The sequence below is a fragment of the Pavona decussata genome, unplaced genomic scaffold, assembly GCF_977016875.1.
Source record: "Pavona decussata unplaced genomic scaffold, jaPavDecu1.1 SCAFFOLD_201, whole genome shotgun sequence".
Lineage (NCBI taxonomy): Eukaryota > Metazoa > Cnidaria > Anthozoa > Scleractinia > Agariciidae > Pavona > Pavona decussata.
The window spans coordinates 1475228-1489992 of NW_028145609.1; the positions used below are offsets into that span (position 1 = coordinate 1475228).

At 42.4% G+C, this 14765-nt stretch overlaps 9 protein-coding genes and 2 pseudogenes across 9 annotated transcripts; 6 read left to right on the top strand and 5 right to left on the bottom strand.

Annotated features, from left to right (window-relative positions):
- Positions 1–317: 317 nt before the first annotated feature.
- On the bottom strand, positions 318–941 carry LOC146461281 (histone H4-like). Its single transcript, XM_085087106.1, has one exon. The coding sequence runs from the start codon at positions 713–715 to the stop codon at positions 404–406; it is 312 nt and encodes a 103-aa protein (XP_084943232.1). The 5' UTR covers positions 716–941; the 3' UTR covers positions 318–403.
- A 16-nt stretch (positions 942–957) lies between these two features.
- On the top strand, positions 958–1926 carry LOC146461282 (histone H3-like). Its single transcript, XM_085087105.1, has one exon. It carries the CDS (start codon positions 1037–1039, stop codon positions 1445–1447), a length of 411 nt encoding a protein of 136 aa, XP_084943231.1. The 5' UTR covers positions 958–1036; the 3' UTR covers positions 1448–1926.
- Positions 1927–2127: 201 nt separating this feature from the next.
- Positions 2128–3210, top strand: LOC146461283 (histone H1.0-B-like). Its single transcript, XM_085087104.1, has one exon. It carries the CDS (start codon positions 2522–2524, stop codon positions 3071–3073), a length of 552 nt encoding a protein of 183 aa, XP_084943230.1. The 5' UTR covers positions 2128–2521; the 3' UTR covers positions 3074–3210.
- A 451-nt stretch (positions 3211–3661) lies between these two features.
- On the bottom strand, positions 3662–4223 carry LOC146461284 (histone H2B.1 pseudogene; annotated as a pseudogene).
- A 300-nt stretch (positions 4224–4523) lies between these two features.
- LOC146461285 (histone H2A) lies at positions 4524–5017 on the top strand. The gene has a single exon (XM_085087153.1). The coding sequence runs from the start codon at positions 4577–4579 to the stop codon at positions 4952–4954; it is 378 nt and encodes a 125-aa protein (XP_084943279.1). The 5' UTR covers positions 4524–4576; the 3' UTR covers positions 4955–5017.
- A 1288-nt stretch (positions 5018–6305) lies between these two features.
- LOC146461286 (histone H4-like) lies at positions 6306–6814 on the bottom strand. Its single transcript, XM_085087018.1, has one exon. It carries the CDS (start codon positions 6701–6703, stop codon positions 6392–6394), a length of 312 nt encoding a protein of 103 aa, XP_084943144.1. The 5' UTR covers positions 6704–6814; the 3' UTR covers positions 6306–6391.
- A 169-nt stretch (positions 6815–6983) lies between these two features.
- LOC146461287 (histone H3-like) lies at positions 6984–7914 on the top strand. The gene has a single exon (XM_085087151.1). It carries the CDS (start codon positions 7025–7027, stop codon positions 7433–7435), a length of 411 nt encoding a protein of 136 aa, XP_084943277.1. The 5' UTR covers positions 6984–7024; the 3' UTR covers positions 7436–7914.
- A 1735-nt stretch (positions 7915–9649) lies between these two features.
- Positions 9650–10223, bottom strand: LOC146461288 (histone H2B.1 pseudogene; annotated as a pseudogene).
- A 341-nt stretch (positions 10224–10564) lies between these two features.
- LOC146461289 (histone H2A) lies at positions 10565–11005 on the top strand. The gene has a single exon (XM_085087139.1). The coding sequence runs from the start codon at positions 10565–10567 to the stop codon at positions 10940–10942; it is 378 nt and encodes a 125-aa protein (XP_084943265.1). The 3' UTR covers positions 10943–11005.
- Positions 11006–12299: 1294 nt separating this feature from the next.
- Positions 12300–12900, bottom strand: LOC146461290 (histone H4-like). Its single transcript, XM_085087120.1, has one exon. It carries the CDS (start codon positions 12672–12674, stop codon positions 12363–12365), a length of 312 nt encoding a protein of 103 aa, XP_084943246.1. The 5' UTR covers positions 12675–12900; the 3' UTR covers positions 12300–12362.
- A 16-nt stretch (positions 12901–12916) lies between these two features.
- LOC146461291 (histone H3-like) lies at positions 12917–13885 on the top strand. The gene has a single exon (XM_085087119.1). It carries the CDS (start codon positions 12996–12998, stop codon positions 13404–13406), a length of 411 nt encoding a protein of 136 aa, XP_084943245.1. The 5' UTR covers positions 12917–12995; the 3' UTR covers positions 13407–13885.
- Positions 13886–14765: the final 880 nt, after the last annotated feature.

The window sequence follows — 14765 nt, forward strand, 5'->3', positions numbered from 1 at the left end:
AGTAAACTTTATTTAAATTGATTCTCGAGCCAGCTCAAGCGCAAATAAAAGGTATTTTTGAATTAAAAAGTTCAATTTTCACTGCACGTGATAATATACTCACTTGCACGCATCGCTGATTTATTATCAGGTGTAGCGATTTCAAATGTTTCATAAAAAAAAACTGCTTCCTCTAAACAATGCCCATTCTTTTAGATAATCTTGCTTGGAAATCAACTTTTATTTATGAAGGAAACATTTTTAAACTGTGTTTAACTGAACAGCTTCGAAACGTGTTTAAGCCTTGGCGTGAATGCGGCATATGTATAAGTGTGAAATGCAAGTATTGGTCACAACTTTTGCGATAGTTGTTGGCTCCTAAAAGAGCCGTTTTGTTTTTTCGTAGGTAACACGCAAGCAACGCTTAACCCCCGAACCCGTACAGAGTACGTCCCTGGCGTTTGAGAGCGTAAACAACATCCATGGCGGTGACGGTCTTACGCTTGGCGTGCTCGGTGTAAGTCACAGCATCGCGGATTACGTTCTCTAGGAAAACTTTGAGAACTCCACGAGTCTCCTCGTAGATTAGTCCAGAAATACGCTTGACACCTCCACGGCGAGCTATGCGACGGATGGCTGGCTTGGTGATTCCCTGGATGTTATCTCGAAGAATTTTTCGGTGACGCTTAGCCCCACCTTTGCCTAGTCCTTTGCCTCCTTTACCGCGTCCTGACATATTGGTTGATATTCGAATGATTTAGCGAGTGTTCGAGATAGTGAGCTGCTGCCATCAGTGATGTTATTTAATGTCATGCAACCTGACCTCTGAGAAGACACGCATTTTATCTCTTTCTCCGTTAGCGAAAGTAAATTGCGAACTGCGTTTGTGCGCCGCCGCCGTGAATATTTTAACATGGATAATAGGACCACCAATCATATTTCGATTATCCTATCCAATCACATTACAGGGTTTTTCTAATAAATCGAGCTCATCAAAACGTTTCAAGAAACACAAATTTTGCGATCGAATTAGTCTTTGTGATCATTGTTAGCAGTCATGGCTCGTACCAAGCAAACAGCTCGAAAGTCAACCGGTGGAAAAGCTCCTCGCAAACAGCTAGCCACCAAAGCCGCTCGCAAAAGCGCCCCGGCTACTGGCGGCGTGAAGAAACCTCACCGTTACAGGCCCGGTACAGTGGCTCTTCGAGAAATCCGACGTTATCAGAAATCAACGGAATTACTGATCCGTAAGCTTCCATTCCAGCGTCTTGTTCGAGAAATCGCACAGGATTTCAAGACTGACTTGCGGTTCCAAAGTTCGGCGGTGTTAGCGCTACAAGAGGCTAGCGAAGCTTACTTGGTCGGCCTGTTCGAGGACACCAACCTGTGTGCCATCCACGCCAAACGTGTCACCATCATGCCTAAAGACATCCAGCTGGCTCGTCGAATTCGCGGAGAGCGTGCTTAAGCGACTTCTTCGTATCAAGAAAACAAAACGGCTCTTTTAAGAGCCACCAATGGTTATAAAAGCAGTGATCAATTCTTTATGATTTGTTTTGTTTGTTCGTTTGTTTTCAAAACTGTAATCCTCGCGCTAGCGTTTGCAGTTAAGGTAAACCTTGTTATAGTAACTCGGTCCAAACTTTGTAAAAAATAAAATCCATCCGTGGTTTAAAGGTTAATCAACTTAAAAAGCTCGCCATGTTCGGTTGGAAACATTTTTTTGACGCCTGTTGCAGCGTGCGCGTGCCTTCAAAACGTACGGAGGTGTGTGTTTGTCGTCTTTTTCTTGTTTAGTTGTTGTGTTTGGGCTAACCAGTTATAAAATATTGTTGCGCTAAATTCCAGGAATCTAGTAAACCTACTCCAAATAATTTAGCCACAGTTTATATATAGCATCGTATTTAGCGCGCGCGTTCTAAAGTTCGTTATACAAATTTGACGCAATCAGCACTCATTCATGACGTCAATAAACCAAAACGCGCGCAAGCCAGCAACAAAAATTCGCATTGAACCGTCCTAAATTCATGGGCTATTGAAGCTAATTTCTCTGCCGGTCTAAGTGCAGCTATAACTGGATAGAGAAAGCTGAAGCCTTGACAACGCTTTGCTTTCCTTCGTGCTTTCGCATGTTCTTTGCGGGCTTGATAACAGTTGAAAGAAAGGTCAGGACTTCCTTCCTTAAGTACAAAAGGTACCATAGTTAATTCTTATGTAAAGATGTTTCCAAACGTTTCCTTTCGCATTGCATTGGGCTGCAGTACACGTCTCATAGAGTAGACGCGATTCTAAATGTCTCTGTTATCTACATACACAAAACCATCGAAGAAATAGATGCTAAGTGTAATAAAACTAGAAAAATTAGATGGCGTTGATCCTGGCAAACAAGCACAAACGACGTCCGAACAAAGCGTGAATAGAGTTTGAAAGTTAAATCTTGATCCCTCTGCGGTCCGCTCGATGAAATGAAAACTTTTCACGGCAATGGAACGACGTTTCATGAGAGCGATCGTTGAACTTGAAAGAGCGAAACCTTGAGAAAATGCCTGACAAAGAGAAAATCAACAAAACAGGGGCTAAAAAGCCTGCCGACCACCCGAAATTTGCGGAAATGGTGAAAGCCGCAATTGTCGCCGAGAAGAAGCGAAATGGCTCCTCGTTGCAAGCCATCGAAAAGTACATCAAGGAAAACTTCAAAGTGGGAGAGACAGCACGGCAACACATCAAATTAGCTCTTAAACGAGGCGAGGCAAACGGTCAATTCGTTCACACAAAAGGCGTAGGAGCTACGGGATCCTTCAAGGTCAACAAGAACGAGGACAAGAAAACAGCGAAGAAAGCACTCCCGGCAAAGAAAAAGCCCGCCGCTGAGTCGGTAAAGAAGGTGAAAAAACCAGCGACTAAGAGAGTTCCTGCGAAGGAAAAGTCCACTGCTAAACCTGCGAAGAAAGAGAAGAAATCCAGCACGAAGCAGACCACTACAGCCTCCAAAAACAGTAAAGTCAAGAAGCCCTTAGTTAAGAAGACGAAGGAAACTAAAGCCACCGTTAGAAAACCGGCGTCAAAGAAGGTCAAGAATGCTAGCAAGAAGTAAAACAGCCTCACTTTAACAAAACAAACGGCTCCTTTAGGAGCCACCAAATAAATAAAAGCAATGACCAAGCGAAAATGAACTGAAACATTAGAATTCGCGTTTGTAAATCCCATGTAATTCCCATGTAAATCACAGCAGCTAGTTTAATCACGCCTTAGTAGGGTATCCGAACTAGAAACCGGAAAGTCTCGGAATTTCTTTTTCCGAGTTTTTCTGCGTCATTACTGAATAATACATCATTCTGAGAAGAAAATTTGTTTGTGGGAACTTAGTATCGATTTTATAGAGTCACGCTTTGCTTTTTTTTTTTCTTGTGTCTCTTCTACGAAAATCTCTTGAAAGTCACATTTTCAGCGCGTGAAAGTTTGTTGTGGACGAGGTTGCATGTACATGGGCGAATGACTCGTTACTCATGTAAATCACAGAAGAGAAATTTTGTTTATAGGAACTTTGTAGCGAAATTCTAAGAGTCACACTTTGGTTTTTGTTTGTTTATTTTTGCGTCCATTCTACGAAAATCTCTTTAAAGTTACATTTTGAGCGCATACCAGAGAAGAAAATTTGTCTGTTGGAACTTTATTTCGAATTTATAATGATCTGGTTGTATTAAACTGAAACTTTTGAAAAGTGTTGTTGTTTGTGTCTTCACCTAGCAGTTTTATTTAATACTAACACGACATTGTGACCAGTGTTGGGTATTGCTTTCATGAGATTTGGTGGCTCCTAAAAGAGCCGTTGTTGTTGTTGTTTTGGCATTTCACAGGTTTCACTTGCTACTGGTATACTTCGTCACGGCCTTAGTGCCCTCACTGACGGCGTGTTTGGCTAGTTCACCGGGCAGAAGCAGCCTGATGGCGGTTTGGATTTCGCGGGAACTGATGGTAGACTTCTTGTTGTAGTGGGCAAGGCGGGAAGATTCCGTAGCGATGCGCTCGAAGATATCGTTGACGAACGAGTTCATAATACCCATGGCTTTGCTGGAGATTCCAGTGTCAGGGTGAACCTGTTTCAAGACCTTGTAGATGTAGATCGCATAGCTTTCCTTTCTCTTTCCTCGCTTCTTCTTCTTGCCCGAGCCATCGACCGCGCCCGACTTAGCCTTGCCTGCTCTCTTCTCGCCCTTTTTTGCGGCAGGTACTTTTGGTGCCATGAGTGCTTAGTTGTGGATAAATCGCTTAGATTTTCAAAATTAGCTTCTATAACTCAAGTCTACGCAAGTTCTATTTATCCCAGCAAATTCAATGGATCAATTAACATGCGGATCGAAATTGCGGCCTTCTCACCTGATTGGTTGTTGCTTAAAAGTGAGACGCCGATAAAGTCAACAAAGGCGGGAAGAGTTATTTTGCATATCTTTTGAAAGTGAAAGTGGAGGTTTGATTGGTGCGTTTTGATCCGCCAAATTCCTGGCTAGTGAAATAAATTCGGCGTTGATAGGTGGTGAGTAATGATCACTTCAATCAAGTTTGATCGCCGGCTAAGACAGAAAACTTTTAAGGCAAAATGACAGGGCGCGGTAAAGGTAAAGCTCAAGGCACCAAGTCTAAGACACGCTCATCTCGAGCAGGTCTTCAATTTCCTGTTGGTCGCATCCATCGCCTTCTCCGTAAAGGTAATTACGCCGAACGAGTCGGTGCAGGGGCTCCAGTCTACTTAGCAGCAGTGTTGGAATATCTGAGTGCCGAAATTCTCGAGTTGGCCGGGAACGCTGCACGGGACAACAAGAAAAGCAGAATCATTCCTCGACACCTGCAGCTGGCTGTCCGAAATGACGAAGAATTGAACAAACTGCTTGCCGGCGTCACCATCGCCCAGGGTGGTGTCCTTCCCAACATACAGGCAGTACTTTTACCCAAGAAAGCTGAGAAGAAACAACATTAAGCTGAAGTCTTATAATTACCACCGCAAAACAAAACGGCTCTTTTAGGAGCCACCAACTGTCCAGTAAAGTCATGACCAATAATAAGCCAATGATTAATTTTTGAAGTATCAAACGTACGTAGTTCCCAAAATGCATGGTGTATCTTTGAGAAAATTAGAGAAGAAAGAAAACGGCTGAAAAACAAAAACTGTTATAGATACATACTTATACTTATAGGTACTTACTTGAAACTTACTCGCCGTTCTATTCAGTCGTAGATGAACTAAGCGCCATTTGAGGCGATAATAAATCACTTGCCTCCATTGAATATCTGCAAAAGAGAGTAAATTTTAGGCACGTAAGACAAAACAAAAGAAATGAAAGAGCTGTATGTAATCCTATCAGTAGCCCTTTCCTTGTACACCCACTCTGCGACCCCAAAAAAAAAAAAAAAAAAAAAAATAGAATAGAAGTTGCAGTCTAAAAAGCTTCGCAATGCAGTATTTATTAATAGCGCGTCAACGAAAGTTCACTGATCAGATTATCCCCCCCCCCCCCCTTCATCCGCCATTTAGAGAATTTGCGTGACAACAGGAAATATTTCGGTAGAATGATGAGATTTCCAGTGTTGTGTTAAACTTTTGAACCAGTTTGTTAATTAAACGAAGTGCAACATGCGCAATATGCGATTCTAATTCAATGGGAGTGATTGTTTTTCTTTTCACGGGTGCTTGTGTGTGTGTTGCGCCCTAAAAGCGGACAAGGAACATGTTTAAATAAAGCAGGTTTAACAAAATGAAAATTGGTAACAGAAAGCTGAACCATTGGCATTGACATAGGATTCAAGTAAACTTTAACTTAACGCTTTCATTTGTGCTAAATCTGTAGTTACAGCGGTTACCAATAACACGCAAACAAAGGCATTCAAAAGAGTCGGATAAAGTTGCGTTTTGGTTAACGTCAATCAAACAAAAGCCGTTGAAATTAATTTGAATTCTGACAAGATTGCAAGGTAACCCGGCAAGAAACTAACAATTTTACCTCGCTTAGAGAAAGTAAACTTTATTTAAATTGATTCTCGAGCCAGCTCAAGCGCAAATAAAAGGTATTTTTGAATTAAAAAGTTCAATTTTCACTGCACGTGATAATATACTCACTTGCACGCATCGCTGATTTATTATCAGGTGTAGCGATTTCAAATGTTTCATAAAAAAAAACTGCTTCCTCTAAACAATGCCCATTCTTTTAGATAATCTTGCTTGGAAATCAACTTTTATTTATGAAGGAAACATTTTTAAACTGTGTTTAACTGAACAGCTTCGAAACGTGTTTAAGCCTTGGCGTGAATGCGGCATATGTATAAGTGTGAAATGCAAGTATTGGTCACAACTTTTGCGATAGTTGTTGGCTCCTAAAAGAGCCGTTTTGTTTTTTCGTAGGTAACACGCAAGCAACGCTTAACCCCCGAACCCGTACAGAGTACGTCCCTGGCGTTTGAGAGCGTAAACAACATCCATGGCGGTGACGGTCTTACGCTTGGCGTGCTCGGTGTAAGTCACAGCATCGCGGATTACGTTCTCTAGGAAAACTTTGAGAACTCCACGAGTCTCCTCGTAGATTAGTCCAGAAATACGCTTGACACCTCCACGGCGAGCTATGCGACGGATGGCTGGCTTGGTGATTCCCTGGATGTTATCTCGAAGAATTTTTCGGTGACGCTTAGCCCCACCTTTGCCTAGTCCTTTGCCTCCTTTACCGCGTCCTGACATATTGGTTGATATTCGAATGATTTAGCGAGTGTTCGAGATAGTGAGCTGCTGCCATCAGTGATGTTATTTAATGTCATGCAACCTGACCTCTGAGAAGACACGCATTTTATCTCTTTCTCCGTCAGCGAAAGTAAATTGCGAACTGCGTTTGTGCGCCGCCGCCGTGAATATTTTAACATGGATAATAGGACCACCAATCATATTTCGATTATCCTATCCAATCACATTACAGGGTTTTTCTAATAAATCGAGCTCATCAAAACGTTTCAAGAAACACAAATTTTGCGATCGAATTAGTCTTTGTGATCATTGTTAGCAGTCATGGCTCGTACCAAGCAAACAGCTCGAAAGTCAACCGGTGGAAAAGCTCCTCGCAAACAGCTAGCCACCAAAGCCGCTCGCAAAAGCGCCCCGGCTACTGGCGGCGTGAAGAAACCTCACCGTTACAGGCCCGGTACAGTGGCTCTTCGAGAAATCCGACGTTATCAGAAATCAACGGAATTACTGATCCGTAAGCTTCCATTCCAGCGTCTTGTTCGAGAAATCGCACAGGATTTCAAGACTGACTTGCGGTTCCAAAGTTCGGCGGTGTTAGCGCTACAAGAGGCTAGCGAAGCTTACTTGGTCGGCCTGTTCGAGGACACCAACCTGTGTGCCATCCACGCCAAACGTGTCACCATCATGCCTAAAGACATCCAGCTGGCTCGTCGAATTCGCGGAGGGCGTGCTTAAGCGACTTCTTCGTATCAAGAAAACAAAACGGCTCTTTTAAGAGCCACCAATGGTTATAAAAGCAGTGATCAATTCTTTATGATTTGTTTTGTTTGTTCGTTTGTTTTCAAAACTGTAATCCTCGCGCTAGCGTTTGCAGTTAAGGTAAACCTTGTTATAGTAACTCGGTCCAAACTTTGTAAAAAATAAAATCCATCCGTGGTTTAAAGGTTAATCAACTTAAAAAGCTCGCCATGTTCGGTTGGAAACATTTTTTTGACGCCTGTTGCAGCGTGCGCGTGCCTTCAAAACGTACGGAGGTGTGTGTTTGTCGTCTTTTTCTTGTTTAGTTGTTGTGTTTGGGCTAACCAGTTATAAAATATTGTTGCGCTAAATTCCAGGAATCTAGTAAACCTACTCCAAATAATTTAGCCACAGTTTATATATAGCATCGTATTTAGCGCGCGCGTTCTAAAGTTCGTTATACAAATTTGACGCAATCAGCACTCATTCATGACGTCAATAAACCAAAACGCGCGCAAGCCAGCAACAAAAATTCGCATTGAACCGTCCTAAATTCATGGGCTATTGAAGCTAATTTCTCTGCCGGTCTAAGTGCAGCTATAACTGGATAGAGAAAGCTGAAGCCTTGACAACGCTTTGCTTTCCTTCGTGCTTTCGCATGTTCTTTGCGGGCTTGATAACAGTTGAAAGAAAGGTCAGGACTTCCTTCCTTAAGTACAAAAGGTACCATAGTTAATTCTTATGTAAAGATGTTTCCAAACGTTTCCTTTCGCATTGCATTGGGCTGCAGTACACGTCTCATAGAGTAGACGCGATTCTAAATGTCTCTGTTATCTACATACACAAAACCATCGAAGAAATAGATGCTAAGTGTAATAAAACTAGAAAAATTAGATGGCGTTGATCCTGGCAAACAAGCACAAACGACGTCCGAACAAAGCGTGAATAGAGTTTGAAAGTTAAATCTTGATCCCTCTGCGGTCCGCTCGATGAAATGAAAACTTTTCACGGCAATGGAACGACGTTTCATGAGAGCGATCGTTGAACTTGAAAGAGCGAAACCTTGAGAAAATGCCTGACAAAGAGAAAATCAACAAAACAGGGGCTAAAAAGCCTGCCGACCACCCGAAATTTGCGGAAATGGTGAAAGCCGCAATTGTCGCCGAGAAGAAGCGAAATGGCTCCTCGTTGCAAGCCATCGAAAAGTACATCAAGGAAAACTTCAAAGTGGGAGAGACAGCACGGCAACACATCAAATTAGCTCTTAAACGAGGCGAGGCAAACGGTCAATTCGTTCACACAAAAGGCGTAGGAGCTACGGGATCCTTCAAGGTCAACAAGAACGAGGACAAGAAAACAGCGAAGAAAGCACTCCCGGCAAAGAAAAAGCCCGCCGCTGAGTCGGTAAAGAAGGTGAAAAAACCAGCGACTAAGAGAGTTCCTGCGAAGGAAAAGTCCACTGCTAAACCTGCGAAGAAAGAGAAGAAATCCAGCACGAAGCAGACCACTACAGCCTCCAAAAACAGTAAAGTCAAGAAGCCCTTAGTTAAGAAGACGAAGGAAACTAAAGCCACCGTTAGAAAACCGGCGTCAAAGAAGGTCAAGAATGCTAGCAAGAAGTAAAACAGCCTCACTTTAACAAAACAAACGGCTCCTTTAGGAGCCACCAAATAAATAAAAGCAATGACCAAGCGAAAATGAACTGAAACATTAGAATTCGCGTTTGTAAATCCCATGTAATTCCCATGTAAATCACAGCAGCTAGTTTAATCACGCCTTAGTAGGGTATCCGAACTAGAAACCGGAAAGTCTCGGAATTTCTTTTTCCGAGTTTTTCTGCGTCATTACTGAATAATACATCATTCTGAGAAGAAAATTTGTTTGTGGGAACTTAGTATCGATTTTATAGAGTCACGCTTTGCTTTTTTTTTTTCTTGTGTCTCTTCTACGAAAATCTCTTGAAAGTCACATTTTCAGCGCGTGAAAGTTTGTTGTGGACGAGGTTGCATGTACATGGGCGAATGACTCGTTACTCATGTAAATCACAGAAGAGAAATTTTGTTTATAGGAACTTTGTAGCGAAATTCTAAGAGTCACACTTTGGTTTTTGTTTGTTTATTTTTGCGTCCATTCTACGAAAATCTCTTTAAAGTTACATTTTGAGCGCATACCAGAGAAGAAAATTTGTCTGTTGGAACTTTATTTCGAATTTATAATGATCTGGTTGTATTAAACTGAAACTTTTGAAAAGTGTTGTTGTTTGTGTCTTCACCTAGCAGTTTTATTTAATACTAACACGACATTGTGACCAGTGTTGGGTATTGCTTTCATGAGATTTGGTGGCTCCTAAAAGAGCCGTTGTTGTTGTTGTTTTGGCATTTCACAGGTTTCACTTGCTACTGGTATACTTCGTCACGGCCTTAGTGCCCTCACTGACGGCGTGTTTGGCTAGTTCACCGGGCAGAAGCAGCCTGATGGCGGTTTGGATTTCGCGGGAACTGATGGTAGACTTCTTGTTGTAGTGGGCAAGGCGGGAAGATTCCGTAGCGATGCGCTCGAAGATATCGTTGACGAACGAGTTCATAATACCCATGGCTTTGCTGGAGATTCCAGTGTCAGGGTGAACCTGTTTCAAGACCTTGTAGATGTAGATCGCATAGCTTTCCTTTCTCTTTCCTCGCTTCTTCTTCTTGCCCGAGCCATCGACCGCGCCCGACTTAGCCTTGCCTGCTCTCTTCTCGCCCTTTTTTGCGGCAGGTACTTTTGGTGCCATGAGTGCTTAGTTGTGGATAAATCGCTTAGATTTTCAAAATCAGCTTCTATAACTCAAGTCTACGCAAGTTCTATTTATCCCAGCAAATTCAATGGATCAATTAACATGCGGATCGAAATTGCGGCCTTCTCACCTGATTGGTTGTTGCTTAAAAGTGAGACGCCGATAAAGTCAACAAAGGCGGGAAGAGTTATTTTGCATATCTTTTGAAAGTGAAAGTGGAGGTTTGATTGGTGCGTTTTGATCCGCCAAATTCCTGGCTAGTGAAATAAATTCGGCGTTGATGGGTGGTGAGTAATGATCACTTCAATCAAGTTTGATCGCCGGCTAAGACAGAAAACTTTTAAGGCAAAATGACAGGGCGCGGTAAAGGTAAAGCTCAAGGCACCAAGTCTAAGACACGCTCATCTCGAGCAGGTCTTCAATTTCCTGTTGGTCGCATCCATCGCCTTCTCCGTAAAGGTAATTACGCCGAACGAGTCGGTGCAGGGGCTCCAGTCTACTTAGCAGCAGTGTTGGAATATCTGAGTGCCGAAATTCTCGAGTTGGCCGGGAACGCTGCACGGGACAACAAGAAAAGCAGAATCATTCCTCGACACCTGCAGCTGGCTGTCCGAAATGACGAAGAATTGAACAAACTGCTTGCCGGCGTCACCATCGCCCAGGGTGGTGTCCTTCCCAACATACAGGCAGTACTTTTACCCAAGAAAGCTGAGAAGAAACAACATTAAGCTGAAGTCTTATAATTACCACCGCAAAACAAAACGGCTCTTTTAGGAGCCACCAACTGTCCAGTAAAGTCATGACCAATAATAAGCCAATGATTAATTTTTGAAGTATCAAACGTACGTAGTTCCCAAAATGCATGGTGTATCTTTGAGAAAATTAGAGAAGAAAGAAAACGGCTGAAAAACAAAAACTGTTATAGATACATACTTATACTTATAGGTACTTACTTGAAACTTACTCGCCGTTCTATTCAGTCGTAGATGAACTAAGCGCCATTTGAGGCGATAATAAATCACTTGCCTCCATTGAATATCTGCAAAAGAGAGTAAATTTTAGGCACGTAAGACAAAACAAAAGAAATGAAAGAGCTGTATGTAATCCTATCAGTAGCCCTTTCCTTGTACACCCACTCTGCGACCCCAAAAAAAAAAAAAAAAAAAAAAATAGAATAGAAGTTGCAGTCTAAAAAGCTTCGCAATGCAGTATTTATTAATAGCGCGTCAACGAAAGTTCACTGATCAGATTATCCCCCCCCCCCCCCTTCATCCGCCATTTAGAGAATTTGCGTGACAACAGGAAATATTTCGGTAGAATGATGAGATTTCCAGTGTTGTGTTAAACTTTTGAACCAGTTTGTTAATTAAACGAAGTGCAACATGCGCAATATGCGATTCTAATTCAATGGGAGTGATTGTTTTTCTTTTCACGGGTGCTTGTGTGTGTGTTGCGCCCTAAAAGCGGACAAGGAACATGTTTAAATAAAGCAGGTTTAACAAAATGAAAATTGGTAACAGAAAGCTGAACCATTGGCATTGACATAGGATTCAAGTAAACTTTAACTTAACGCTTTCATTTGTGCTAAATCTGTAGTTACAGCGGTTACCAATAACACGCAAACAAAGGCATTCAAAAGAGTCGGATAAAGTTGCGTTTTGGTTAACGTCAATCAAACAAAAGCCGTTGAAATTAATTTGAATTCTGACAAGATTGCAAGGTAACCCGGCAAGAAACTAACAATTTTACCTCGCTTAGAGAAAGTAAACTTTATTTAAATTGATTCTCGAGCCAGCTCAAGCGCAAATAAAAGGTATTTTTGAATTAAAAAGTTCAATTTTCACTGCACGTGATAATATACTCACTTGCACGCATCGCTGATTTATTATCAGGTGTAGCGATTTCAAATGTTTCATAAAAAAAAACTGCTTCCTCTAAACAATGCCCATTCTTTTAGATAATCTTGCTTGGAAATCAACTTTTATTTATGAAGGAAACATTTTTAAACTGTGTTTAACTGAACAGCTTCGAAACGTGTTTAAGCCTTGGTATAAGTGTGAAATGCAAGTATTGGTCACAACTTTTGCGATAGTTGTTGGCTCCTAAAAGAGCCGTTTTGTTTTTTCGTAGGTAACACGCAAGCAACGCTTAACCCCCGAACCCGTACAGAGTACGTCCCTGGCGTTTGAGAGCGTAAACAACATCCATGGCGGTGACGGTCTTACGCTTGGCGTGCTCGGTGTAAGTCACAGCATCGCGGATTACGTTCTCTAGGAAAACTTTGAGAACTCCACGAGTCTCCTCGTAGATTAGTCCAGAAATACGCTTGACACCTCCACGGCGAGCTATGCGACGGATGGCTGGCTTGGTGATTCCCTGGATGTTATCTCGAAGAATTTTTCGGTGACGCTTAGCCCCACCTTTGCCTAGTCCTTTGCCTCCTTTACCGCGTCCTGACATATTGGTTGATATTCGAATGATTTAGCGAGTGTTCGAGATAGTGAGCTGCTGCCATCAGTGATGTTATTTAATGTCATGCAACCTGACCTCTGAGAAGACACGCATTTTATCTCTTTCTCCGTTAGCGAAAGTAAATTGCGAACTGCGTTTGTGCGCCGCCGCCGTGAATATTTTAACATGGATAATAGGACCACCAATCATATTTCGATTATCCTATCCAATCACATTACAGGGTTTTTCTAATAAATCGAGCTCATCAAAACGTTTCAAGAAACACAAATTTTGCGATCGAATTAGTCTTTGTGATCATTGTTAGCAGTCATGGCTCGTACCAAGCAAACAGCTCGAAAGTCAACCGGTGGAAAAGCTCCTCGCAAACAGCTAGCCACCAAAGCCGCTCGCAAAAGCGCCCCGGCTACTGGCGGCGTGAAGAAACCTCACCGTTACAGGCCCGGTACAGTGGCTCTTCGAGAAATCCGACGTTATCAGAAATCAACGGAATTACTGATCCGTAAGCTTCCATTCCAGCGTCTTGTTCGAGAAATCGCACAGGATTTCAAGACTGACTTGCGGTTCCAAAGTTCGGCGGTGTTAGCGCTACAAGAGGCTAGCGAAGCTTACTTGGTCGGCCTGTTCGAGGACACCAACCTGTGTGCCATCCACGCCAAACGTGTCACCATCATGCCTAAAGACATCCAGCTGGCTCGTCGAATTCGCGGAGAGCGTGCTTAAGCGACTTCTTCGTATCAAGAAAACAAAACGGCTCTTTTAAGAGCCACCAATGGTTATAAAAGCAGTGATCAATTCTTTATGATTTGTTTTGTTTGTTCGTTTGTTTTCAAAACTGTAATCCTCGCGCTAGCGTTTGCAGTTAAGGTAAACCTTGTTATAGTAACTCGGTCCAAACTTTGTAAAAAATAAAATCCATCCGTGGTTTAAAGGTTAATCAACTTAAAAAGCTCGCCATGTTCGGTTGGAAACATTTTTTTGACGCCTGTTGCAGCGTGCGCGTGCCTTCAAAACGTACGGAGGTGTGTGTTTGTCGTCTTTTTCTTGTTTAGTTGTTGTGTTTGGGCTAACCAGTTATAAAATATTGTTGCGCTAAATTCCAGGAATCTAGTAAACCTACTCCAAATAATTTAGCCACAGTTTATATATAGCATCGTATTTAGCGCGCGCGTTCTAAAGTTCGTTATACAAATTTGACGCAATCAGCACTCATTCATGACGTCAATAAACCAAAACGCGCGCAAGCCAGCAACAAAAATTCGCATTGAACCGTCCTAAATTCATGGGCTATTGAAGCTAATTTCTCTGCCGGTCTAAGTGCAGCTATAACTGGATAGAGAAAGCTGAAGCCTTGACAACGCTTTGCTTTCCTTCGTGCTTTCGCATGTTCTTTGCGGGCTTGATAACAGTTGAAAGAAAGGTCAGGACTTCCTTCCTTAAGTACAAAAGGTACCATAGTTAATTCTTATGTAAAGATGTTTCCAAACGTTTCCTTTCGCATTGCATTGGGCTGCAGTACACGTCTCATAGAGTAGACGCGATTCTAAATGTCTCTGTTATCTACATACACAAAACCATCGAAGAAATAGATGCTAAGTGTAATAAAACTAGAAAAATTAGATGGCGTTGATCCTGGCAAACAAGCACAAACGACGTCCGAACAAAGCGTGAATAGAGTTTGAAAGTTAAATCTTGATCCCTCTGCGGTCCGCTCGATGAAATGAAAACTTTTCACGGCAATGGAACGACGTTTCATGAGAGCGATCGTTGAACTTGAAAGAGCGAAACCTTGAGAAAATGCCTGACAAAGAGAAAATCAACAAAACAGGGGCTAAAAAGCCTGCCGACCACCCGAAATTTGCGGAAATGGTGAAAGCCGCAATTGTCGCCGAGAAGAAGCGAAATGGCTCCTCGTTGCAAGCCATCGAAAAGTACATCAAGGAAAACTTCAAAGTGGGAGAGACAGCACGGCAACACATCAAATTAGCTCTTAAACGAGGCGAGGCAAACGGTCAATTCGTTCACACAAAAGGCGTAGGAGCTACGGGATCCTTCAAGGTCAACAAGAACGAGGACAAGAAA

Coding starts and splice junctions, on each gene's coding strand:
- LOC146461282 (XM_085087105.1), top strand. CDS start 1,037: ATGGCTCGTACCAAGCAAACAGCTCGAAAGTCAACCGGTGGAAAAGCT.
- LOC146461291 (XM_085087119.1), top strand. CDS start 12,996: ATGGCTCGTACCAAGCAAACAGCTCGAAAGTCAACCGGTGGAAAAGCT.
- LOC146461290 (XM_085087120.1), bottom strand. CDS start 12,674: ATGTCAGGACGCGGTAAAGGAGGCAAAGGACTAGGCAAAGGTGGGGCT.
- LOC146461285 (XM_085087153.1), top strand. CDS start 4,577: ATGACAGGGCGCGGTAAAGGTAAAGCTCAAGGCACCAAGTCTAAGACA.
- LOC146461283 (XM_085087104.1), top strand. CDS start 2,522: ATGCCTGACAAAGAGAAAATCAACAAAACAGGGGCTAAAAAGCCTGCC.
- LOC146461289 (XM_085087139.1), top strand. CDS start 10,565: ATGACAGGGCGCGGTAAAGGTAAAGCTCAAGGCACCAAGTCTAAGACA.
- LOC146461281 (XM_085087106.1), bottom strand. CDS start 715: ATGTCAGGACGCGGTAAAGGAGGCAAAGGACTAGGCAAAGGTGGGGCT.
- LOC146461286 (XM_085087018.1), bottom strand. CDS start 6,703: ATGTCAGGACGCGGTAAAGGAGGCAAAGGACTAGGCAAAGGTGGGGCT.
- LOC146461287 (XM_085087151.1), top strand. CDS start 7,025: ATGGCTCGTACCAAGCAAACAGCTCGAAAGTCAACCGGTGGAAAAGCT.